This window comes from Lepisma saccharinum, chromosome 2 (assembly GCF_977018435.1).
Source record: "Lepisma saccharinum chromosome 2, izLepSacc3.1, whole genome shotgun sequence".
NCBI lineage: Eukaryota > Metazoa > Arthropoda > Insecta > Zygentoma > Lepismatidae > Lepisma > Lepisma saccharinum.
In genome coordinates this window covers 142,973,316-143,001,227 of record NC_139230.1, presented here as the reverse complement: position 1 = coordinate 143,001,227, position 27,912 = coordinate 142,973,316, and the positions used below count along the sequence as shown (strand labels likewise).

Here is a 27,912-nt window from a genome sequence, read left to right as displayed (position 1 = left end):
CACAAACAGTCCTTGGCGTACATCAATACTACTTACGTACTATAGCTCTCCCTCTCTATTGAGCCAAAACAACATTCTTGTATTGTTTTACCAATGTTTAATGTGCATGACTGATTGATTGATTTAGTTCATTTTACTTCTCTTCTTTGTCGCTTTTGACTAATCGCGAAGATGGGGATGATCGATGTTATGATTAAATTGATGAACGATACACACAAAGATTGTACACTCGCCTCACTTAGTACTCCGACAGTGTGTTACTTTATACAGCGTATTTGCAGAAGATACAATTCAACATACAAGTGTATAAAACAAACTTATTACTAACTTCGTTGACCCTGTACAAGCCCATGCCGGGATTTGAACCACCCCACGGATCCCTGACGTCATAGGGTGATGTGCTGTAGAGCGACCACAAACAAAAAAGCTTCGGCCAAAAGTCCCCGCGCACCTCCCCCTTCACCAGGGCCATAAGGAAGCATGATCCACTCTGTCCCTCCCCTCCAAGCGGGGGCGATCATACAGACAAAGAACTAGAGTACGTGGAAACAGGACTGCAGGCTCTTTTCCATGTGGTTCTACTATAACCACTCCGTCACGGAAGTCGGCTTTAATGTGCACATTCCCATTATTCATAGTTGCATTACAGCATTCGTGTAAAAAAAACCTCTTAAACCGGATCGGAGCGTGCTGTCAAAAGCACCACGCTCCGGAGCGGAGTGCTGTTGTCTCACGCTCCGCTCCGGATCGGAGCGTGTGTCTAAAAAATTTGAACCACTCCGCTCCGGAGCGGAGTACTGCTGTATCACGCTCCGCTCCGGATCGGAGCGTGTGTCTCAGAAAGCCGAACCACTCCTCTCCCGATCGGAGTGCTGTCGTACCACGCTCCGTTCCGTAGCGAGGAGCGGAGTAGAACTGACGCTTCGAAGTCGCTCCGGAGCGCTCCTTTAGTACGCTCCGCACTCCGCTCCGAAACCCTGGTTTTATCACACAACAATTTTCAACTTTAGCACTAGTTTTAAATATCGAGGCTTAGCAGCAACTAAAAAATCTCAATTTCAAGTAGTAGTTTCAATACATATTTTTTTTTAATGGCACGCAAACAATAACAAAGTTTCAGGCTGCAATTGGTGTGACGAGAATAAAATACATTATGTAGCTCCCATTTGGTAAGAAAAAATGTTTTGAAGACACGGGGATTCGAACCTATGATTTCAGATTACAAAGCTGGCCTTTAACCGACATGGCCACAAACCACGGTGAAGAAACCAAGCTATTCGAGTAATTTATCCATAAGATCCATATCCTGTCCAGCTCGAAACTTTTGATGTCGCTTCTCGCTAATTACATTAATTTGAAAGCAATACGGTTCATCAGATAGTGTTTGTGTGCTGTGCACATTGCTGATAGAATACAAGTCAAGCTTGTGCATGAAAATGAAGGAAAGCGTTGCAAAGTCGTACTTTTGTGGAAGGTGAGTGTTTCCAACCATAAATGATAATCGTGTTCTACCTAACATCAACATAGCGGATTCTGCTATATGACGAGGAATCTTATTAACCAAAGGCACATAAATTATATTATTTTTAAACTATTTATTTCAAAGAGAGGAGTCATTATTCTGGATAAATTCATTCAGCCTGTAGTGATTTTACGAGTCACAATTCTATTTTTTTGCTCCATTACGAAACCAACGTGCACGTTTTAAAAAGGAAAGCCCGACAATTTTCATTTTACAAATAATCCATTGCCTTATTGTTAACAACCTGGATGACTGATGTGTGCGTGTTTGTGGGGGAGGGGTATCTCCTCTCATGTGCCTCCCTGGATGTGACATCAACTCTTCTTACTTCGGGTTTCTATTATTTTTCCCATCGCATATTCAGTGCCGACTTTGCGATTATGTTTGCCAAAGTGTATGGGGAAGGAGTTTATTTATTCCTTAAGCCTTCTCCATGACTATGATAACACTATTTTCGAAAGATTTTTTTTAATCATTTTCAGGAATTGCAACAGCACTATTTCTGTCTCGCTTATTCTTAATGCGTTTTTTCCTTTTCGTCATTTAGTGTTGCTTTTCTTCCTTTTTGGCTACTCGCGATGATGAAGAGAGACTGAAAAAGAACACCCATGCTCAGGCCAAATTCGAACCCGGGGCCCTCGCATTCTAAGGAATTGTGATAACTACTTCGTCACGAACGTCAAAAATGCATTTCTTTTTAAAATAAATTTCAGGAATCTTTCACATATACATTACTTTGTAGACGTGGAAATTCCAGTTACTTAATATTCATGCTGCAATATTTCCATTAGGCCTTTTCTTTGAGTCTGAGAGACACGAAATTCCCTGCATATTGTTAAATTGATTGATAGTAAGCAACACAACTCCTTTCCGAACACTTACTTCGGCTGTACTTTCGGCGACGAAGCTGGATTTTACCTCAAACGAGTGTGCCACTTTCTGTAAACAGAAGTGTACATACCTCAAGAACTTTTAACAGAAAATAGATTTTTTTCAACACTCATGGTTTAATATGAATGTAAGAAAATAAGTAGAATTTAAGATATTCTTTCTGTCAGAATTTATTTTACTACAACTTTTCGCTCCTTGTAATTTTCTTGAACATAAATACACAGGGTTCATCCTACAACACTGACGGCTTTTAATTTGCAAAGAGAAAATCAAGGTGAACAAACTTTCTTAGTAACAGCATGCGTGTTACTAAGAAACCATAAATCTATGGCATGCGGTTGCATGTACATAGGAAATTTTCTTTTCAACTATTTCAAAGTGAAAAGAAAAATGTTAGTCCAAGACAAAGTTTGTTTGAAGTTCACTTCATAATCAGGTAGTATAATCATAACTGGATCAACAGTTTAAAGTAGGATCTGAACTACTGTGCCTCCACAGGGTATCATGTTGGACCAGTGACACCTTGTTATCAAAATTTGTTTTAGGTCTAATTTATGCTCAGATAAGCTAATTGGGATGGGACTTACACTTTAAAGTAGAATCTGAACCACTGTGCAATATTCCTCCACTGGAAATAAAAAAAGAAAACAGACAGTAGGTATACCTTTCTTTATTTCTCACGTAGTCCAATAAATATTTCCAATATGGTATGACTGACGATTCCTAATCAAGGTTCAAAATTACACGTATTTCCACCAGTAGGCAAATCTTCAAAGCCATTTCTATCTCATACTCCTTCCTCTCTTCAACATGAAGTTAATGTGAAACATTTGTCTACCAGCTGTTCACACTGACTGAGAGCTCCACTAAGGTCCCAAAGCATCCATTTTCATAGATGTATGTGGCTCACTCATTCACAAAGGAACCATGGGTCAGGAGGAGCATAAATGAAATGAAAGGAATTACTGGGTATTTTTTTGTGACATGATCCAAACCAACTTACTATGATTGTGACCAACTTCCATACTCTAAAGTTACAACTGATGTTGTGCATACCTTTGTTGTACCCACCTAACATATTTTAATTGAAAGGTGCATGTCTGTTTAAAAACACCTTACCTTCCATATAATATTGAGTGCAATCTTCTATTCATTTTCTATATTGCCAGGACTGAGATAAGCTCCCATTTTTGCACAGAAATTAACAATATATAACTGTAATATTTTTACTATGACTAAAAGAAATCATCAATTTCACTACATATTTATTTATTTATTTATTTATTTGAATGATACAAATATATAAAGGCATTATCTTGATTGTTTATCTATGAAATTCTATATAACAAAACATCAGAGGCTTTGTACATATGGTACAAGTAAAAGTATTGAGTACAACATAAAGTATATATCATGAAATGCAAAAATGCTCTCAATCTCAAAAATGACTACAAACTACTCTAACCTTAACATTTTTAGTGCCATTATAATATTAGAAGAAAATAAGAATGAACCTTTGATAACATTTAATTAATTTAGTTTTAGAAAGATGTAGTACAAGACTTATGACTGCAGTCTGCAGTCCCAGGATTAAAGTTTACCTTTGTACATTTAAGCATATGGCACACATTATGAAATCAACATTTAAATGTGTCTCAAGCACATTTGAGGGTGTGAAATAACATGAATTACATACTTCTTCTTAACATTGAACCAAGCACAAACACACTTGAATCACTTGTATGTTAAAAGAAAAAAGGACAAAACTAATGTAGCCTATGTAGATAAATGTATAAGATACTGTAATTGAACTTCACTGCCTTGATCCATAACTGTTACAGGAAATATAGGAGATCTTCCAACTGATTGTTTGGTTTCACATGAAGGAAGTGACCCACAAGTAATGCTAGCTTGTGAGCATACTGGCAGGGGGCAGGTATATGAATTGTTCCCTGTGGAAGAGAAACAGGTTATTAACATCAAACAAGTCCTAAACGGATAATTCTACTCATCACTCACAATTGTACAGTGTTCAGTTTTGGTAACTGTAAGTTGGTTCATTCTGAGTGTTTTCTATATCATCATATTCATAACTTCGTAAATGCAAAGTGTACTACATTAGGTAAACAGAATTTTAATTTTTGTGTGAAACCTCTGCAGTCAGTGTAGGTGATTAGGAGGAGTGAAGAAGTTGTCCCCTACCCCACTTCTTGCCTCTTTTGCCCCTGCCCTATGCTAAACCTAATCTGTCAAGGAAAAGTAAACTATCCTTGGCCTCTCAGTTCTGACACCTTGCCCCCTCTAGTATAGTACATTTAGACCTAAATTTGGCTCGAAACGGAAATAATTATTAGAAAGCAAATTCCTTCTAAAATGCGTTCTTTAGATCCCCCTGTACTTCCCCAGAAAAATCCCAAAAAATCCTGCATGGGGAATACCCTTAAATTTTGAAAAAATGGCCGCCATCTTAGATTTTTTAAAAAATGCGATAACTCAGTAATGGACAATCATAGAGAGGTGCTGTTTTGCGCTAAAATGCATGGTTTGTGTAGTATAATCGATTAAAACATCTTTTCTAAAAAAAAGTCCAGTTTACGGTAAAAATTTAATGAAATCAATAAGAATTTTGACAAAAAAAAACTGAATGTTCAGAAGAAAACGGCATTACCATTATTAATAGTTTTTCTTCTCAGGTCTTATTGATCGTATGCGATTGTTGGAAAGCTGAATAGAAGAAGGAAGAGAAGTGCATTTTCTGCGGTGAAGCCGTGATGGTGGACATTGACAGTGTCAATGTGACAAGAGGGTTAGAGACTTTGAGGAATCTCAGTATAAAGAGAAAAGATGGGATTGGGCGGATAATTGAGGGCGTTAGTCTTGCATGTACAGTTCAGAAAACGTTATACCAGACATGGAAATTACGTTCCAGTGTCTATACCTGTAGGAACAAATGCAACAAAACCCCTCCTCAGAAGTGACCTACATACCTTCGACTTTAAAACGTGCTGTCTTTATTGCGGGGAGACGGTTGATAAGGAAGCTTGCAACAAGCACACACATCGCCACCCAAAAATATGCCAAGTGGAAACTTTACAAAAAATGTCAAGTATTCGGAGTATGTGCGCAAATAGGTGCAACATGTGGGGGGAAAATAGTTCTAAATCGCAATAAGAGCGAATGTGACCTGATCATAAAAATCAATAATATCATAAAAACTGTGATGCACGATTTTCAATCGTTGGTTCAAGTATGTCAGGCAAGCCATCTGAAAATGTGGTCGGAAGACCTGTTGACGAGTCCCAAGTTAGAAGCTTTCAATAAATTATGCAACTTCCTGGATTCCAACGATGGCTGCCAGTACCTGCTGTCTGACCTTATGGAGATGCTCTTAAAGTTCAGTACCGACAGTGACAAGTTATACAGTGAAAAGCGTCTGCGGGAGCTTTTATCAGCACGCTACCGCAATACTGTTCTTATGTCATCCAGCAAGAAATGTTTCGGGACTGTTGTTTCTTTTAGGCCCGTTGCATCGACGATTTTAACGGACAAGTGGTACAGCGACAGAAAAAAACGCTGTGGAAGAATAGAAGAAGATTATAGAAGCGGCTATTACCATCCTCCAAGAAGAGATAAGATGTAAAGTTTATGATTGCTCGACATATCCAACCTACGAAGAAATATCGAAAGGTGGAGAAAATCAAGTAGGTGAGATGCTCAATCATCTGCTTTCTGGTCTAATGAAACCAGTAAAAGGTCCACCTTACAACCAGAAGGTGTTGAGTGTTGAGCACTCTATCATTTCTTCGGTGCATCCACGTTCATTTGTGTCAGCTGTGCAGGTTGAAATTAATTAGAGTGTTTCTTCATAGACTTTTCCGATCAAAACATCTAATTAACCTTCTGCATAATTTAGGCTGCTCTGTTTCCTACAGTGAAATCTGTAAGTATGAAACTTCCGTGACAATGAACACTTCAAGTGAAGTTCAGAAACATGGATTTGTGCAGTTTGTCTTCGATAATGTTGATCATAACACTCGAACTGTGGATGGACATGGAACCTTTCATGTGATGGGAGGAGTGCAGTGTGTGACGCCTTCTTCAGCTGTTCAGACGAGTTCTCGCGTTCCACGACCAAAGATTATACCAACGACAACTGTTCTTGGAAAGTTTGGCTTCATCCCAATCTTCACTCACGACCGGCCCAAGAACCATGGATTGAATCGCTTGATAATGGAAGATGTCATCTCCCTGGAATTGCTGCCGATGGATGCAGAAATCGGAACGTCATACCAATGGATTTGGATGGCGGGTCCCAAATCAGCTGAAGAACCTCATACGGGATGGAGTGGTTTCATGGAGATTGCCACAGGAAAAAGATCTTACGAAAAGTCAGCAGTGATACCCTTGCCCTTCGTCAATCTTCAACCTCAACCCCACTTCAATTAATACCTGCTTTCGTTTCGCGGTAGAAGAATGCAGGAAGCGGCAACAAAGGTGTATTGTGACATTTGATCAGCCACTTTTAATTAAAGCCATGGATATAGTCTATCAGGCAGATGAAACTGATGAGCTGTCCAAGATAATCGTGAGATTAGGTGGATTTCATCTGCTTATGAGTTACATGGGTGCGGTGGGAAAAATCATGGGTGGCAGTGGTATGGAAGAAATGTGGGGTGAGGTATTTTCCAATAACGCTATTGTCCACATGGCTAATGGGCATGCTTATGCAAGAGCATTACGAGCTCATTCGCTGGCTCAGGCAGCTATCGCTCATTTCATTTTGGAGTGTTGTGAGGAAGACGGACTTTTGATCAGCTCTGACGTCCAAACTCTCAGGGGAATTCACGTTGAGGTGTTAAACTTGTCCTCCTCCGCAGAATCTTTCCTATACAAAGTCAAACCTTTACTGAGTGCTGTATCCAGTGCGATGAAGACACTTGAAGAAAGAAGTCGTACTGCTAATTTATGGCTGCAATATTTCAAGCAAGTTTCTATAATGCATGACTTAGTGAGAGCGGAAAGAACAGGCGACTGGAACCTTCATCTCTTCTCCGTTCAACACATGTTAGTTCTCCTCCATGCAGCTGGCCATATTCATTACGCTAAATCAGCCCACCTCTACCTCCAGAATATGTCTAAACTTAAGACTACTTTGTCAGATCAAGAGTTTGAACGTTTTGTCAGTCAGGATTATTTTACAGTTCGGCGATCGGATAAGTTTTGGTGCGGCGTTTGGACGGACATGACCATAGGGCAGGTTTTAATGCGATCTATGAAGGTTAGCGGTGGCTTCACACAAGGCCGAAATATGTCTGATAGCGTTGTAGCGCATTGGATTTGCACCATGCCAGGAAGTCTCCAGGTGATGGAAGCAGTGGAAGCTTTCGCAGGAGTGACAGGTGAATCCTCCGACCAGCACGTTTCTTTATCAAGATCGTGGCAGACTCGAGATACCAGTGATTTGAGGAAATGTTTAGTTTGGCTGAATCAACATTCGCCTTTCAACTAATCCGAAGAGCTCATTTCCCTGTCTTGAGGAATTGTTGCCGATGATAGAGTTAATTGCGACTCAGCCGAGGAGCTAGGCGAAAATGCTGTAAAAGGAATCGTGGGAAATATATTTGCACTATACACTTTTTTTGCAGTAATAAGTTCCTTCTTCCAAAACTGAAACGTTTGGCACCAACAGCATCTCCCTATGATTGTCCATTACTGAGTTATCGCATTTTTTGAAAAATCCAAGATGGCGGCCGTTTATTCAAAATTTAAGGGTGTTCCCCATGCAGGATTTTTTGGGATTTTTCTGGGGAAGTACAGGGGGACCTAAAGAAAGTATTTCAGAAGGAATCAGCTTTCTAATAATTATTTCCGTCTCCAACCTTATTTTACCCATACTACTCCCCCCCCCCATCAAGATTTGGAACCCACTGTCTTCAGTTAATTAAAACTCTGGCTCGAAAATTGTGTTCCTAGTCATTCTCTCCCGCAGGGCTTGCAGTGACAGTGTTAGCCTAGACAGCAAAGTATGGTAGGGAGCCCAAATTTTGTCCCTGCACTCAATTTGAACCCCCTCAGTATCTCGGCCTCTAAAATGACTTATAAATTTAAATTGGTTACAAAACTGGGGAAAATTTGAAATTTTGTCCATGTAGTAAGAATGCAATCAGCGCCAGCGTTGCAGGATTGGTTAAGGCAAACAGAGCCAGCTGTGAAAATTTTGGGCTCAAGACAATATATGTTCTGGTGTAATAAAGAAGTTTCAGTTTGGTCATAAGGTGAGTTCTTGCATAAGTATGAGAGTAGGTTTTATATTCGCTGCATGTCATTGGCGTTAGTACATTGTCAATATAGATGGGTGTGTGCGTTGTGTTCCATCAAGGTCACTTGTTGAAAAGGTAGGAACCGCCATGTTAGTTTGAGGCTTATTGTAGATTAGGCACACACAGGAAATGTACTATGTAGAAATTTTCAGCGAAAAATGCAGGCTTGACCAGGACTCGAACCCCAGTCTCTGGCATACCATGCCATTGCTCTAACCACTGAGCTACCAAGCTGGCCTGGCCTTACCTGATTCCTTGTTCTTAATGTCGTTCCCCTTCATGTTCCTAATTTTGTCCACAGGATCTGCTGCACAAATGTTTCATATGGTTCCACGAAACATGCTCTGGCACCAAAAACGGTGCATTTTTTTTTGTGATCCTTGCTTCAAAGGCTAAAGGCTCATCTTACAAACAAGAAGTAACTTACATTTGTTGTTGTTGTTTTTTAAGTAAATATAATATTGTTTCTGAGTAGTTCTAAATTTGTTTCAGTTTGCCACATTCATTATGTTCATTATGTTCACTTTTGTAATGACCTTTTGTAAGTAACATGAATATCTTGGCAAAACATTATTACTCTCTTTTTTCCAACCTTGTATTGGGAGATGAAGTTAGGCACGCTTTTTTTGTGTTTTGCAATATGTGAGTACTTTCGAAATTATTGTTTTTGGTACTAACAATTGATTATACAGGTGATTTAACTTGGTTTCCAGGTAAAGAGATAGTTCAGGAAGGTAATATAAAATGTTGCAGCTCTTATATTTAATATGGTCTCGAGGTAAGCAAAAGTGACTAGGGGATAATATTTGGACCCCATACCTTATGTCTAAATATGGCGAAGCCTGTATTGGGTATAAGTTACAAAACACAGAACTATGTATAATAACAAAATATTGGGGTTTATGTCAAAGTTCGTACACTGGCTTATATATGAGCAAAAGCCATGCACAAATACATCATCTTCCTTCCTCATGCTTCTGCATGACTCACAAACCCATCCATGGCATTTAACACAATGGAGCCAAACCTCCTTTGCACTGGACATTGCAGGGGCAACATTTATTTCAAAACAAATAAATAATCCTGCCCAAAAATTTTGAAAAATCAGAAGGAAAAAAAATTCAACCAAGATTGAACCTGGGTCTTGACCAATTTCTAAATTATTCGTCGCTTCACCATTTTTTTTAAAAAATAATAATTTCACAACTTATTTCAACATGTTTCAAATGTTCAAAACCAACATTGAGTTTTTTTCAGGCTTACGTTTGGATCTGCCAGTCATTTTTAATCAGTGTCGTGCAGTGATTTTAGCGTTTTTCAGACCTTCATACAAATCGCTGTAACTTCTGCTCTATAATTTCAAATGGAATAATTCAAAAACAATTTTCTTTGAAAATAAATGCCTTTCTTTTTGTTTATTATCAGTTTTGCTTCCAAATTAGTAGTTTCCATGCTATAGTACAATAAATCCGATAGATTTTTTTTCATAATTTCTCATTTTAGGGCACAAAATAACCATGAAGAAATAACCATATTTCTCATGGTTACTTTGCGGTGCCGGGTAAGTATATTGTTACAGTAAACACATGAGGTGCCTGGGCCCTCTATTTTCCTATAAGCTCCCCAAAATTGAAAATATTGAAAAAATCAGAAGTTTGATACCCTGTATCCCCAAATGGGGGATGGAGGAAAAATCTGAAATTTGCACCAAAGTGAAAACTCTTCATGCTCTACATTATATTAAAAGTTGGTGAAGGTTTTTTCCAAATAAGAAAAATATTTAAGATTAAATGTACCCCAAAATAGCCCCGTCTCAATACTAAGTGAAGCATGTGTGGAACTGGGAAATGAAGAAACTGCAAGGCAAAAGATAACTATAATTACATATGAAACGTAGACTTATTAAAAATGTGTAATAAATATGGTGTATTATATGTAGACTAGCTGATTGTCCGGTGTTGCATTAATTATCCCAATCTTCTATTATAGACAGGAAAATAATGAATTCAAACTATAGTGTAAAATGAACTTGGAGTTGAACGGCATTCATCTTAGTAGCCCCGAAAACAATTGATTCCACACTAATATCAGTCGTTTTACATGTCACCCACTTCCCAGCCCCACCCCTAGGGGTGCCAGGGGTGTCTTGGAGTTGAATGGCATTGGAAGTGTCAGTATTCATCTTAGCGACCCCGAAAACTATGGATTCCACACTAATATCAGTCATCTTACATGTCAGCCCCTTCCCATCCCAACCTCTAGGGGTGCCAGGGGTGTCTTGGAGTTCAATGGAATTTGGAGTGTCACTATTCATCTTAGCGACCCCGAAAACTATGGATTCCACACTAATATCGGTTGTTTTACATCTCACCCCTTCCCACCCCCACCCTAGGGGTGCCAGAGGGTGTCTTAGAGTTGAACGGCATTAAGAGTGTCACTATTCATCTAGCGACCCTGAAAACTATGGATTCCACAATAAAATTGGTCGTTTTTTTTATTATTTTTACACGTCACCCCCTTCCCACCCCCACCCTAGGGGTGCCAGGAGTTGTCTCACCCTCACAGCATTTCTTTCCAGATTGCAAGTGATATGTGTATCAAGTTTGGTTGAAATTGCTCCAGGCATTCAAGATTTATATCGGATCAAACACACACATATACACATATACACACATAAATCCATTTTTATATATAGAGAGATAGAAGATACAGGGTGTCAAAAGCCATGAACCACCCAAATATCCTTAAAGCTCTTGGAGTGAAAATTTCTTTCAAAAACTGCATCAATGCATTCTCTGGGATCTGCAATAGACTTACTTCACTTGTGTCTTGTAGACAATAGCCTTGATAAAGCCCCAATAAAAAATCATGAGACACACGTAGCTTTTTACTGCAGAAATGCCATTTCTGTTTATTGAGCTCAGCAGCGCCACCACTCGCTGGAGTACTGAACTAGCACAATGTTGCCAAACTTTCACAGTTGTTAGTTAGTTTTCCAGTAACAGACAAGACATGACATGTGTAAATTAGTTTTCATTCTACAGGGAAAGAAAGTTGTATACATCATTTATAGTAGTGGGAGCGGGCCGCTACTGCGCCCGAAAATGAGGCTCGCCTTAATGGATTTTTCTTGTAAGGCATGAGCCTCATTTTCTTGCAGTGTTGCCAACACCTTACTCGAAAAAATCACCAAGGTTTTTTTTTTGGTCTAACGTAACCTAAAGCAAGGAGCTGGCAATCTTGCTTGAGGCTTCTTAATGGTTTGCTCTTGTAAGGCATAATCCTTATTTTCTCGCAGTGTTGCCAACATCTTACTCGAAAAAAATCACCAAGGTTTTTTTTTTGGGTCTAACCACCTAAAGCAAGGAGCTGGCAATTTTGCTTGAGGCTTGGTTTACAGGGGCATAAAGCAAGGTTGGCAACCTGGTGGTTTTGCCATAGCTTTTTACAAAAAAAAGAGAGTGGAGAGAAAGAGAGGGAAGAGATAAACAACCGACAGCCTACCTACAATTTTTTTTTGGTCTAACCTAACCTAAAGCAAGGAGCTGGCAACTTTGCTTGAGGCTTGGCTTACAGTACATAAAGCAATTTTTGCCAACCTACATATACTAAACAAGGAGAGTTGGTACTGCCGTAAAAGAGAGAGAGGTGGGTGGATGGCAACACAAGCGCGCGCGCGCGCGTGCGTGTGTGCGTGTGTGTGTATAATATGTAGTATTATTAACTAGAGTGTGTTGGCAATTTACTTCCAAGTAAAAAAAATAGAGATGCCAACGTTGCTGTAAGATGAAGAGAGAGAGAGATTTATGGCTGGCAACAGTAATAAGCGAATGCGCCATATCGTAATTTTCCAACTCCGTATATCGTGATTTTTGTAAACCTCTCTCGGGGAAACGATGTGCCACACACACACGCACGCGCGCGCGCGCACACACACTTATATTATAACACAAACAAACAAACAAAATAATAATAATTGTTGTTTTTTAGGATTCCTGTCCTCCATAACCCCGCCAGGAGTGCGTGGTGCCCAACCAAAAAAAAAGTAAAGGTTTACAAATAGGAATTGGCAACACTGACGAGGCTCGAATTATTATTTGAGGCTCGAAATTATTATTTGATGCTTGTTGGTGTTGCCTACCCACAGGAGGAGAAGAGGGGAGAGAGAGAGAGGAGGTACTATCAGCGCCATCTATTAGCAAACAATAGAAATAAAAAATAGGTCAAACTTTTTCAACACCCAAACATTTTAAACGTCTTCACGTAGTAATACGATAGCTGAAGATGTTTAAAAGAGTACTCTTAGTCGACGAAGCTAATTGCTAGGGCCCTTATATTACTAAAATATTCTTTGATTTGCATATTTCTCATACCGCCATATGTTGTTCTAGTTGACTTCTTCCAAAAAAATGCTAATTAGCGAGAGTTAATTAAGCAAGGCAAGTAAAAGAAGCAAAATAGAACATATGTGCCGGCGTGAAAATATGTAAAAATTCGATTCAGAAGTGGATCGAATTAAAGTTGGGGGGTATTTTGCATTTTTTCCCTATAATGTACAAAACATTTACCGTACATAATTTTTCCATTTACAACAGTATAAAATAAGAGGAATGTGTGACAATATCCATATTAATTAGGAAAGTATGTTGTATGCTAGGTTAGCTAATTGTGTCTTCTACAGCTTCACTGTATAGAGGGAAGATGGAAAAAAAGAGCTCTACGGAAACTGACGCTCTTAACAATATTGTACGCCCGTGAAAATTATATATAAATAAGACTTAAGCGTATTATCTGCTTTCATGTCAGATTTTACCAACCTGTAAACTGTAGTGTTTAGGTGACAAGCGACCTGCTCAAATATGATACTGTTGACAATATTGTACGCCGCCGTGAAAATTATATATAAATAAGACTTAAGCGTATTATCTGCTTTCATGTCAGATTTTACCAACCTGTAAACTGTAGTGTTTAGGTGACAAGCGACCTGCTCAAATATGATACTGTTGACAATATTGTACGCCCTGTGAAAATTACATATAAATAAGACTTAAGCGTATTATCTGCTTTCATGTCAGATTTTACCAACCTGTAAACTGTAGTGTTTAGGTGACAAGCGACCTGCTCAAATATGATACTGTTGACAATATTGTACGCCCTGTGAAAATTATATATAAATAAGACTTAAGCGTATTATCTGCTTTCATGTCAGATTTTACCAACCTGTAAACTGTAGTGTTTAGGTGACAAGCGACCTGCTCAAATATGATACTGTTGACAATATTGTACGCCCTGTGAAAATTACATATAAATAAGACTTAAGCGTATTATCTGCTTTCATGTCAGATTTTACCAACCTGTAAACTGTAGTGTTTAGGTGACAAGCGACCTGCTCAAATATGATACTGTTGACAATATTGTACGCCCTGTGAAAATTACATATAAATAAGACTTAAGCGTATTATCTGCTTTCATGTCAGATTTTACCAACCTGTAAACTGTAGTGTTTAGGTGACAAGCGACCTGCTCAAATATGATACTGTTGACAATATTGTACGCCCGTGAAAATTATATATAAATAAGACTTAAGCGTATTATCTGCTTTCATGTCAGATTTTACCAACCTGTAAACTGTAGTGTTTAGGTGACAAGCGACCTGCTCAAATATGATACTGTTGACAATATTGTACGCCCGTGAAAATTATATATAAATAAGACTTAAGCGTATTATCTGCTTTCATGTCAGATTTTACCAACCTGTAAACTGTAGTGTTTAGGTGACAAGCGACCTGCTCAAATATGATACTGTTGACAATATTGTACGCCGTGTGAAAATTACATATAAATAAGACTTAAGCGTATTATCTGCTTTCATGTCAGATTTTACCAACCTGTGAGCTGTAGTGTTTAAGTGACAAGCGACCTGCTCAAATATGATACTGTTGACAATATTGTACGCCCGTGAAAATTATATATAAATAAGACTTAAGCGTATTATCTGCTTTCATGTCAGATTTTACCAACCTGTAAACTGTAGTGTTTAGGTGACAAGCGACCTGCTCAAATATGATACTGTTGACAATATTGTACGCCCCGTGAAAATTATATATAAATAAGACTTAAGCGTATTATCTGCTTTCATGTCAGATTTTACCAACCTGTGAGCTGTAGTGTTTAGGTGACAAGCGACCTGCTCAAATATGATACTGTTGACAATATTGTACACCCGTGAAAATTATACATAAATAAGACTTAAGCGTATTATCTGCTTTCATGTCAGATTTTACCAACCTGTGAGCTGTAGTGTTTAAGTGACAAGCGACCTGCTCAAATATGATACTGTTGACAATATTGTACGCCCCGTGAAAATTATATATAAATAAGACTTAAGCGTATTATCTGCTTTCATGTCAGATTTTGCCAACCTGTGAGCTGTAGTGTTTAGGTGACAAGCGACCTGCTCAAATATGATACTGTTGACAATATTGTACGTATATTGTATTGTATAGGAGACTAGAAGCATATAATTTGGCGAAAAAAAACAACCAAGTAAGGTCATAGAGAATAGTTAAAAAAAAAAGTGAACAATTATATTTTGCATTGCACAGCATTGGATATTAAATAACATACCCCCAAAAAATCTCTGCATTATACGTTCTGTAAAAAATTGCCCTACGTACCAAACTGCTGTGTCAAGTAAACATTTTCAAAGACACTGTCGTACTTGTGTGCCGGGAAAACAAATATGTGCGACCAAACTGTGTTCTAAGTGTGGGAAAAATATTTCTATTGCCAACTTCAAGCGACACCAGCTTACTTGCCACTTACACTTACTTGTAGCAAAAATAAGCACCACCCATATATAAATAAACCCCCCAAACTAACGCTAATTAGAATTAGCTTACAAAATTTTTCTCATAAGATATTTTTCGTAAACACTCTACCGCCAACAGATCACATGTAAATAAACATACCCCCAAAAAAAATGCGCTCCATGAAAAGTTGCCCTGTGTGCAAAAAAACAAACATATCAAGCAAAAATTTTGCAAGACATTGTCGCACCTGCGTGCCAGGCAAGCATTTGGCTGCCACCGAACTGTGTTCCGGATGCAATATACGCTTCACAATTGCGTATGCCAAGAAGCATAAGCTTACTTGTCTAAGCGAAAGTACATCTGGGGCTCAGCCTTCGACCTCCACCAAGAGGAAGGCAGAAGCAGCCTCCATCAATGCACCACCCACGAAACGCGTCAAGCCTGCGATGAAAGCGAACCAATCTGCTTTCGAGCGTTTGTTGGAGGATTTTGTCCTCACTTCGGAGGGCTTATGCGACGTTCGTAGCTTTTTAGAGGAGAAGCGAGCAGAGATAATTTCCATCCTCGGTGATGCGCTTGCAACGCACTCCACCAAATTCTACGCATCGCTACGTTGCCAGTACAAGAAGCCGTCCGATGAAATTTACAGCTTCTGCCACAACACCAAAGCGAAGACGCTACATCTGGCGGATGTCGACAACCTCGAGGTCATCTACAACCAGTTTGCCGAGGAGCTGGTGGTTAAACAAGAAGAACATGAAGCTGAGGGCTCGGGGGGTTCGCTGTGTGGCGGGCCTCACGAACTGTGCGTCAAACTTTGCAAGTTTACGCCTCTCTCCGCCTCCAGCTACGTCCCCTTACCACCTTCCATCGCGGCAAAGAAGGCCGTCCTGAACATTCAGAACAGTGACGCCAAGTGCTTCGTATGGTCGGTGCTTGCAGCTTTGCACCCTGTCAGCAGGAAAAACCATCCACATCGAGTTAACCACTACCTACCCTACGAGTCGGAACTGAAAGATGCTATGGCTGGGATCGACTACCCGGTGGCGCTTTCGGACATTCGCAAGTTCGAGGCCCGTACACGCAACCCTCGGTTGGTCATCAACGTTTACGGCCTCACCGACAAAAATGTGGTGTACCCCATCCGGGTGAGTGATGTAGACGACGATGATGCTCGGGAAATTCACCTTCTGCTCATCAAGGATGAAACCCATCACCACTACACCCTCATTCGCTCCCTCTCTAGACTTGTTTCGAGTCAACGGAGCAAACACAAACACCACGTCGAGGTGTGTCGCAGGTGCTTGTCCATATTTGATAATCGAAAACAGCAGGATTATCAGCGCATCAGAGGTCCCAACATCGCTGCAGAGAAGCTCGCTCGCCACAAATTTTATTGCGATGCCAACGAGCCTGGGGTGGCAGTCTTGCCCAAACCTGGCACCGTGGAGCGTTTCCACATGCATGGTGCCATGGTGGAGCACCCCGCTATCATCATCGCGGACTTCGAGGCCTTCCTCAAACCCCTGTCGACTTGCGATCCCGATCCCGAAGTTTCCTCCACCACCCCTTACCAACTCCACGAGGCATCCAGTTTCGCATACGTTGTGGTGCGACGAGACCAGCACGTCGCCCCCGAGCCCTACGTGTATCGCGGTCCCGACGCAGTTAAACACTTCCTCGAGAGGATGGTTGTCGAGGCCATCGAGATAGGGAAGGTACTGTTGGCCCCCAAGCCTATGCTCCCACTGTCCCCCGACGATCAACGTAGACACGACGAGACCATCGCTTGCCCTGTCTGCGTCGAGGAGTACACTGCCAACAACCGTAAAGTCCAACACCACGATCACTGTAACGGTAGGTATGTTGGTTCTTGGTGCAACGATTGCAACCTAATGGCCCGGGGCCCGCGCTTCATCCCTGTGTTTTTTCACAATGGCTCGGGGTACGACTTCCACCATCTGGTGCTTCACTTGGGGTACGACGACATGCGAATCAACGTCCTGGCGCAGAACGAGGAGCGTTACATTAGCTTGAGCAAACGAGTGTCGATCCCGGGATCACGCTCTACCGTCGAGCTTCGCTTCCTCGACTCCCTGAGGTTCCTCCCGGCCAGCCTCGATGCTCTCGCGGGGAAACTCAGCGACGAGCAAACACTCATCACCTCTGCGAATTTTCCGAACTTGGACGCCGGTCTCTTCAGGCGTAAGGGGGTCTACCCCTACGAATAGGTCACGGACCCTACCAAGTTCGCGGAGACGTCGCTACCTCCTCGAGCAAACTTCTATAGCAAGCTGCGAGGCTCGGACATATCTGAGGATGACTATAACCATGCTCAGTCCATGTGGCGCGAGCTGGATTGCCAAAATCTCGGGGACTACCACGATGCGTACCTCAAACTTGATGTGACGCTCCTCGCCGACGTGTTCCAGGCGTTTCGTGCAACTGCGAAGACCATCTACAAGCTGGACCCTGCATACTTCTACAGTCTTCCCGGACTGGCTTGGTCGGCCATGCTTCTTCTTACGAAAATCAGGCTTGAGCTTCTTTCGGACGTGGACATGATGCTGTTCGTGGAACGTGCCGTGCGGGGTGGAATGGTCCAGGTGCCGCTGCGATACGCACGCGCCAACCATCACCACATGGCCACCGGTTACGACCCTTCGCAACCGTCCAGCTACATCATGCACACGGACGTCAACAACCTCTACGGATACTGCATGATGCAGCCACTCCCCTTTGGAGGCTTCGAGTGGGCCGATCCCTCCAACTTCGACGTTGAAGGTTTCGACGATTCGGAACGCGGATTTTTTGCCGAGGTGGACATCGAGTTCTCCGAGAAGGTGCAGGATTTGTTCTGCGATCTTCCGCCAGTCCCGGAATTCAAATGCCCACCCGGCTCGAACCAAGCAAAGCTCATCATGGACTTCGCCCCCAAAGAGCGTTATGTCCTGCACTACCAAAACCTCCGGTGGTTGATGAAGCGAGGGGTTACCGTCCGCACGGTACATCGAGTTTTGATGTTCGAGCATTCTCCATGGATGAGGCCATACATCGAGCTCAACACCGAACATCGTACAGTCGCCACTTCTGATTTCGATCGCGATTTCTTCAAGTTAATGAACAATGCGGTGTTCGGGAAAACTATGGAGAATGTGCGAAATCGTGTAGATGTGAGGTTAATGTCAAACAAAGCACAATATTGCAGGCTCGTAGCAACCCCGTTATTCAAATCAAGAACCATTTACAATGAGCAGCTGGCTCTGATTCACATGAATCGAGGTGAGGTGAGGCTCAACAAACCAATCTACGTTGGAGTCACGGTTCTGGATCTGAGCAAGCTGCACATGTTCGCGACGTACTACGACATATTACGTGCACACTACGGCCCCAACATCTCGCTTCTCTACATAGACACGGACAGTTTAATATATCAGGTTCACACAGCCGACGCGTACAAGGACATGGCCACGGTTCCATCTTTGGTTAACCTTTTCGACACCTCAAACTATCCCCAGCCGAACCGATACGGCATCCTGGCTCGCAACAAGAAGGTGCCCGGCAAACTCAAAGACGAGAAGAAAGGTGATGTGCCTCTCGAGGATGCCGGTCTTCGCTCCAAAACCTATGCTATTCGGGCAGAAGGATCCATCACGAAAAAGGCTAAGGGTGTGGACAGGCGGGTCGTCCGAGAGTTACTCAAGTTCGCGGATTACGTCAAAGCCCTTATAAATAGGACGTCAATTGCAGGAGTGGAGCAGCGCATCCAGAGCGTCGACCATGTGTTGACAACCAACCAGGTGAGAAAGGTTGCCCTGGACGCACGCGACGACAAGATTTGCGTTCTGAAATGTGGGATTCACACGCTCCCATGGGGCCACTATCGTCTAAAAATTAGCTTAGAATGTGGTAAAAGGCATGTATGTATGTATGTATGAAAAAAACAATTTATGTAACAGAAGTTCTAATTTAATATAGCCAAAATATTAGAACAATATTTTGTTTATCTTCAAATGCGAAAAAAAAAAAACAGGTGGAGGTTTGGAATTTTTAGCGGGACTAACTCCCTGCCGCGCCCTACGGGGTGAATATGGGGCACACGCAGGGCCAAAGGGGAAGTTCCTTTGTGCGTTCAAGTGTGATTTATTATAAATGCATTAAAATTAATTTGTTTTTTTTTTATTATTTTTTTATTCCAGATTATTCTCACAAATGTAAGAAGGTGTTCCTCGCAGTACATCCTAAACATTGCGTTGCAGGTTAATCTAATATTTGAACCTGCGGTCAGTATAATTTTTTGAGAATTATGTGATTTTTTTTTTACTTAAAACTGTTCGGTCACTCTTTCATTTTTGACATCATACACAAAAAACTTCTCTGCAATCAGGATGACGCTGCACAGAGTATCGGCAGGCAGCGCGTCGTGGAACTCGCACACGATCTTGATGTTGGTTCGATCGTTGACCACCACCTGCTTTCTCTTAGATGTGTTGATGACGAACATCGGCCTGCGTGTTTTGAATTCGCTGGGCGCGTAGTACACGTCCACGCTTCCCTCGGTCACGCGTTTGTAAGCCGTGTAAGCTTCGTAAAGTTTGAGGTAATCGTTTTTGGTCATGTCGAGGTTGTAATTCTCGCGCGGGAACACTTCGTTGCGTCCATTTTTGAGATAAACGTTCTTGATCTTGCAGTCGTCGAACTTGCTGGAATCTTTTTCCTGATCGTTATTGCGTCCGGTCTGAAAGAGCACAACGACGAAATCTGGCATGTCGAACTGTATGTTGTTGAACTGCGTCGTCACGTCGAATTCCATGTGACTTCCCGACGCCATCTTCTGCACGCACTGGTAACCGTGAAAGTGAATCGGCACCTGCGGACTTTTCAAGATCTCCGCTTTGTACTTGAGGGCGTAGTTCGTTTCGTATTCCACCACCGGCATTCTCAATTCCATGCTCCGGATGACGCACTTGGCCGCTTCGGGTAAAGTGTTGGGCAGCGGCGTGGTGCCGTCCGGACCCAAAGTAGCGTATCGCATCAGTGCGTCGTTGTCGTTGGCCGCTCTTCGAAACGTGACGCGCAGTCCTCCCTTCCACATGATCTCCTTGTAGTCCGAGAAGAAACCAGGCAGCAGACGCATGGGAAAGAGCACCGTGTGACTTGTCGTCGATATTTTGGTCCCGGCTTCGAATCCCCCGGCCTGATAGTACGTTGCGTCCGTTTTGGATAATTTCAACGTTCCCACTGCCGTCGACGTGATGCCTGGATAATCTATTCTGTCGATGACGGTGTTGTGTTTCCTCACCTCCACCTGCGAGAACAGGTGAGGCACGAAGTTGTCCACGAGTATCAAGTTTGCTGCTGCGGGAAACGCGTCTCCGCTTTCCTTCTTCACCACGTCGAATTGAAGGTAGAGGTCCGCTCTGTGAGGATGAACGAACCCATCCCCTACGTCCACGTCGTATTCGATCTCCCTGTTCGCTTCGTTGAGATTGGCGAACGTGCGACGGTTGGGAGGGAAAGATTGCAATTCGTAACTTTCGATTTGCTCCATTTCACTATATGTGTTATTTATTATACGTTGATCTCCACGATGGCCGTCGTAGTGGCACCTGCGAAATCCACCACGTCTCCTTTCTCGTTCGTCACCACCAACTCTATGTCGTCAATGCGGTTGCGACATACTGGAAAATAGATCGGCGAAGAGGGCGTGTAGATGATCGGTTCCATGAACTCGGAACTTGGTTTGAAAGTGGCTATGATTCCCGTCTGCTTGTGACTTCCTAATAATCCGTCCGAAGATTTCGTGATCATGCCTTCCGCCACGTTGCAGTGTACGTTCAGAGTCTCTATGGCCAAGAATTTAGGAATGTTGGTTGCCGTGTGCTTGATGCCAGCTTCGAGTTTTGTGTCATTCTCGAAACCTAAAAGTTCTCCCATGGTGCCCAGGTCCACGGTCTCCGTCGCCGATACGATTTCCACTCTGTGCGTGACCGAATTTTGAGAAAAGTACGTGCCTTTGGGTAATTGAGCTTGCAAAGTGGAAAGATTGTATTGGCCTGGCGTGACGACGATGTGTTCGCTTCCAACGCTAATTTTGTTGTTGTGCTGCGTGACGTTAGGTATGAGGTACATGCTGTAGAATGCACGCAGAGCCACGGATTTAGGATAGACGATGTCGTCGTGCAGCGTGAGTTTCAAGATTGAAGATTCGCTCGTGAGATGGAACACGCCCATCCTAGTGATGCTGTTTGAGGTTCCACAATACTTTCTGGAAATCCTCGATCGTAGGGTTATTTATTTTAGAGAGAAACGCGAGCACGGAGAGGCAGAGATGGCCGCAGTTCACGTCTTCGAAATTTTGAATGCGTTCGTCGTTGTAGTATATAGAGGTTTTGTTCGTCTTCAGATAATAAATTAAATTTGTAGGTGGAACACCTCCGAAAGAATCGAAAACGAATGCTTTATCATTATTTTTGTGGTAACATATCCAATGCGTGCCCGGATTTTCTTGACCGTCCAAGTTGACTACTCCGCATTCTCTTCTTTTAACGCTTGAAGGTAACGAGTCGGACATGAAAACTCCTCTGAAGTGTTTGATTTGTAACGGTTCGATCAGAGATTCAATATCTCGGTTGGTGAGTGCTGTTGTTTCTTTTTTTTAAACTTTTTCATCACGCCCTTGCCTCCTTTCTTCTCCATGGCCAGGTTGTGACGTTTCTGTTCTTCCAATTCCGCCTTGTTCTTCTTCGAGTCGATGACGGTTTTCGCGATGGCGGCGCTACCGCCGGCTAAACTTCCAACGGCCCCCAATGCTGCCAGGATGGCCGGGATGCTGAATATGAAACCTCCGACCTTTTGCTGTTTCCGCGAACGCTGCAAGCGTCTCAATTGAGGTGTGCTGAGCAGCAATTTCATTCCGTGTCCTTTGCTCAAGCAAGAACGTTTCTTCTCGCGTTGTTTCTTGGTGAGTAACCCATCGAGGGCACCTAGATTTTTAAGATTGGAGTATGGTATCTGGTACACGACACCCTTGGGCTTCATGTTGATGCTCTATGTGTTATTTTCACGGTATGTTATTTATATATATATTCTGAGATTTTTCTCGTGTAGTTTTTTTACGGTATGTTATTTATATATAAATGTTCAGAGATTTTTTTTACGGCCTCGCAGTCGTTACACAAATTCTATTACGTGCTTCGTTTTCTTGCCAAGAAGTTCCTTTGTCCCCTTGTACACGATTCGAGTTTTGTTCTCGATTAAAATAGATAGCTTCTCGTCGGATAACATGTTAGCGTATCGATCTGGTAAAAATAGACTGTATTGTGCGTTGAGCAACAAGCGTACCTTGGGACCATACTGGGTAGAAACGATTGAACCGGAAGTTATCGTGTAAGGTTTGTCGACTTCCAATTCCTGAATTTTTACATACTCGACTGACAAATTTAGCATTTGTTTTAATGCTTGGAGATCGCTCATTTTTTCAGTCGTCATATCAAAAAATTTCAGAGTGTTAGAGAGAAATTTAATTGTTTTTCACTATGTGTGTTATTTATATATACCAAAAATTATTTTTTTATGATGTGTGTTATTTATATATCAAGTTTTTTTTTACTGGATGTTATTTATATACCCCACCCCAATTTTTGTTTCGTGTTCATGGCGATGGTGGTACCCAGTGCGGCGACCCGTTCACCCAACGATGCGTCTCTGCTCACGAACCTTTCGAAAGCTGCATGCTCCAATTTTCTGTCTGCTTCGTGACGTGCGTCCAGATCCGTCTGCGTGGTGTTGTAGGCGATGTCGTGATCTTTGCATGCGGCGTCCAACGGATTCACACCCTTGTCTCCTCTCTCCAATCTTTTCTCGAGTTTGGTACCCGGTCCGCAGTACTGGTAGCCAGGTAGATGCATCTCGAAAGGTAACTTGTTGATGATGTCGTTCACGAGCCCCTTTCCTTCGGCCACGTTCCAAAATTTCGGAGGCAGCGTGTTGATGATTTTGATCAGGTAACCTATGCCCTTGTCGTCGTTCACGATGAAGTTGGAAAGTTTCGTGCTGATCATGTCCACGATGCCAACCTTCTCGTTGTAGAAATTACGGTTGCCTGCATTCTCTTCGCCGGCTATCACCAACAATCGGTCCACGAGTTTCCTAACGTCGTCCACCCAAACGAATTCTTTGGGTAGCGTGTTGTAGCGTTTGACGCCGCTGCCTGTTTTCACCTGGTTCCAAATCGGTTTGATGAGATTCCTGTACTTCTCGCCGCTGCTCGATTTCACCCTATTCTGCGAGGCGTCGTTGTTCTGGTACAAGGCATCCGTCATGATCAGAATTTCCTTGTAACTCTGGTAATCTTCGTCGGTGTAATCTTTCGGCTGCTTTTTGGCAACGAGTTCCCACAGTCCCACCGTACCCGGATACCTGGTCCAACTATCCTTCTCGCCTAAATTGACTTTAATGTCGTTGCCTTCGAAGGTCACCTTCGATTTCCCAATCTTCCACACCACACCACCGCCTTCGTCGGTTTCCATGCTGGGATACAATCCGAACACTTCATCCTTGTCGAATTTCCCCGTACTCAGGTAGTTTCGCGCCAAAGGTCCCAACTCGATTTTATCCGAAGACGACGACGTGCTACCTATAGCTCGACGTCGTGCCGGTGCATCCGTCAGTTCGAACGGTGTCGAAGGAATGCTCGAAATGGGCGTGGGTACGGCGTAACTTTTAGCTGCGAGCGGTACGAGTTCGTTGATCAAATTTTTATTTTGTTCCGTGACACTTTTAATTTCTTTACCTAGACCGCTGATGGCATCGATCACAGGTTGATCCTGACGTTTCTTCTCTTCGTAGAATCCGCGATTCTCGGATTTCCAACCTTTGAAGCGTTTCGCGAGGTATTTTCGCAACTTGAGATTTTCGTCCTCGATTTTTCGTTTCGTCATGACGTTATTTATACACGTCGTTTCTCACAACGTTGCAACGTTTAGAAAGTCGTTGGTTTTGTTTCTGTATTTTCCGTCGTTGGGTTTCCTCGTCATGTCGATCGTCGCGAATCCGAAATCGTCACCGTTCCAGCAAGTAGAGCAGCAGCGTTCCGAAAATTGATTGTAGTTCATGTCTCCGCCTACGTAGTCATCGTACGCGTGCTTGAGGTTGGTGTGATCTTGACGAAACAAACATATGAAATTAGCGTTGTCGCGTACTAACTGTTTTGGAATTTTGGAAAACGTTTGAGCTAGGTAGAAACAATCCATTCCTTTGTGACGACCTTGCGTGAAAAAGTTGCGAATTTCATTTTGATTTTCCAGGATGGCGTCGTCGAACACAACAACTGAATTTTCACGACAATCGTCGAGTGGTTTTATTTCCGATGCGAACGTTGCAATGTCCAGACCATCGTACAGTTTCATCAGTTGCTGGTATTTGGATTGCTCCAAACTTTTCGAGAACAGGTACAGGTGCCTGTTCTTCCAATCTAACCAATTCGGTGCGAGGAGAAAATTGTCCACGAGCAGTGTCGTTTTCCCACACCCCGAAGAACCTACGATCAGACAGCGGATGCTGTCGGGAAGCAACTCGCCGTTCTTTTTCTTCGTTTGACTTTCCGGATCCGGTAGACGCTTCACCACGTTCCACGTACTCACAAGATCACTTCGTTCGCGTCGATCCAACTCTTTTCCGGAAGTCCCAGCCATTTGACAAACAGTTTGTCACCTTTCCTACGCAATACTTTCTCGATGAGGTACGTGTCGGGGTGTTTTGTTTTAGAGAGTTCCTCTTCGTAAAATCTTCCTTTCAAAATCTCGCCGCTACTATCTTTTATTATATACGTGTGTCGGTTTCCGGGTAAAACTCGATCCACCGTAAAGAGTTCCGTGCTCCAATTTTTTGTGAATCCCTTCTCGAAGGTGCGTTTGAATTTGCTGATCCTCACCCGGTCTCCAATTTTGTATTTAGCTTTTTTTGTCGTGGGTGTGTACTTTGGACAGTAAACTGTAGAAATTAAACGCTGCTCGTCAGATTTCGTAACATCAGCTGGCTTCATGCCTATCGTTCTGTGTACCGTTTCATTATAGGTGTCGACGAGTTCCGGCAGGATGTCGACCCATTTGTAATTTCCCCGAAGCGTGAATCGTTTCCACATGTGTGTTTTCAAGGTTCGATTGAATCTTTCCACGATGCTGGCTTTCATGTGACTGAAGGTCGAATAATGTCGAATGCCATGTTTTTGAATAAACTTTTGGAATACGGCGTTGTAAAATTCTTTACCGTTGTCCGTTTGCAGAAACCGAGGTCGTCTGCCGCTTTCGCGAAAAATTAATTTGAATGCTTCCGTGACGCACGTTCCCGTTTTCACCTTCAAAGGTAGAGCCCATGCAAATTTCGAAAACGTGTCTATGACGGTGAGGAGGTACTTGTTACCCTTGTTCCATTTATGTACGTTTTTCAAATTGCCGCTGCTCATCTCCACGAGGTCGCTTTGCCAGAGGTCGTCGATGCCCTTGGTTACCACAGCCAAACGTTCGTAGTTGCGGCGTGCAGGTTTATGCAATTCTTCGACGATGGCTTGCCTAGACATTTTTTTGTTTAGAGATTACGTTTGAAGAGAAGCACCAGCGTGATGGGATTCAAAGAGGGTGGCACCTCGCTCGTGTTTTGAATGATCAGCTTATCGCCGGCACTCACGTCGAAAACAGTGAGATCTTCGTCTTCGTGTATTTCATATATGTTGCGCGTTTCGTTCCAACGTGCCAGAGGAATGTTTCCCGCTTTCTGGACACCACGATTCGATATTAAGGTCATGGTGGGAACGCTAGCTTTTCTGCCGTGAGACCAGTACGAAAATTCGTTTATCTGAATTGTCCCATCGAGGAGAAACTTGTAGTACGGATGATAAGGATGCAACATGTACAGTTTGTTACCTTCGACGAACGTGGAGATTCTCTGTTGATTGGGAACGCTGTTGATTTCGATGGCTTGCAAGGTGAACAATTTGGCGAATTTAGTGTCGAAGGTGACGAGATTACTGTGAACTTGTCCGAGTTTATTTTCGATGGGCAGCAAATGCTCGATTATGGTATCCGTTACGGTAGAAAACGACGGTTTGATTTTCACTTCCACGTTCAACTGCTTGTAGTTTTCGTTGAGTTCTTGCAACTTGGCACCGAAAGAGGCCAGCGTCGATTCCTGCGTGGATTCCAGCACTTCAACTTGATCTCTGACGTTGACGACGATGTTCTGAAGGTTCTCGACTTGATTCAATTTCGAGCTCTTCTCGGTAAGATCGTTCACGATGCTTCGCATCTCTGTAAACTGCGTGTGAAGGTCGGCGACGCTCTGCGAAGTGGGCAGCGTCGACACCAGCGAACTAATTTCGTCTCGAATCTGTTCCACGTTCGCCGTTTCCGTTTCTAGTCGTTTCAGCATTCGAGATATGTTTCTTTTCAAAGCGTGCAATTCTTTGGAGGTGGGGAGATTGGCCACCCTACTCTCGAGTTCGCTCAACGAACTTTTGATGTCGCTCGAATCGGATAGTGCCGTCACCGCCGTTTTCAATTTTTCCAAATCTTCGCTCGAAGGCACGCTCGTCCGTAACAATTCCAAGTCACCCTGTATGTTGTCGAGTACGTGATAAAAATAAGCGAGATTCGTTTCGACGTTCAAATTTTCTAAATATTCGATCTTCTGCTGAACCGTGCTCAACGTGTCTTGAATGCTCGTCAACGCTCTCGCTTCAGCGTGAATATTTTTAATTTCTTCGTTGATCAATTCCAGAGACGCCTGAAGCGTAGCGATGGTGGTTTGAATGTGTTCGAAATCTCGATACGCCTCCAATTGAATTTTTATGTTCGCGACGCTTTTACCGATAACCTGCAGTTCGTCCGACGATGGTAGGTTCGTCATTGTATCTTCCAAAGTCTGCAACTTGGATTTAATTTCTTCCAACGTGCCGGTGAATTCTTCTTGTAATTTGGAAACAACAACGTGCAAGCGTTCTGCGTCTATATCGTTCACAACGGTTTGAAGTTCGTAGAAATTCTTTTCTATTGCGGAAGTTCGTTCTTCGATTTCGAGTTTCAATTTTTCCAAATCTTCATTTTTCGATTGAAATTGCTGTAATTTGGCCAAATCATTTTGAAGCGAATCCACGCTCAACTGTATATTTTGAACGCTGTCGTAAGAAAGTACGTCGACATAATTTTTTATCAGCGTCTTCAGTTCGGAATCGATTTTCAGAATGGGGTCGAGACATTGCGTTTGGAGCGTGGCGATTTCCGACTCTAAACTTTTGTTTAAGGTCTCCTGCAAAGCGATCAAATCGGTCCTCAACTTCTTAACTCGAACGTCCAACATGAGAATCTCTTCT

General features: G+C 42.6%; 1 protein-coding gene across 1 annotated transcript in view; it reads right to left on the bottom strand.

Annotated features, from left to right (window-relative positions):
- Nucleotides 1-3,863: 3,863 nt before the first annotated feature.
- LOC145984521 (piwi-like protein Siwi) overlaps nucleotides 3,864-27,912 on the bottom strand; it is an 80,844-nt gene continuing 56,795 nt past the window's right edge. The window contains exon 16 of the mRNA XM_083118177.1: nucleotides 3,864-4,365. Coding sequence (XP_082974303.1) covers nucleotides 4,249-4,365 — 117 coding nt within the window. The 3' untranslated portion in view covers nucleotides 3,864-4,248. The remainder of the gene's footprint in view (nucleotides 4,366-27,912) is intronic.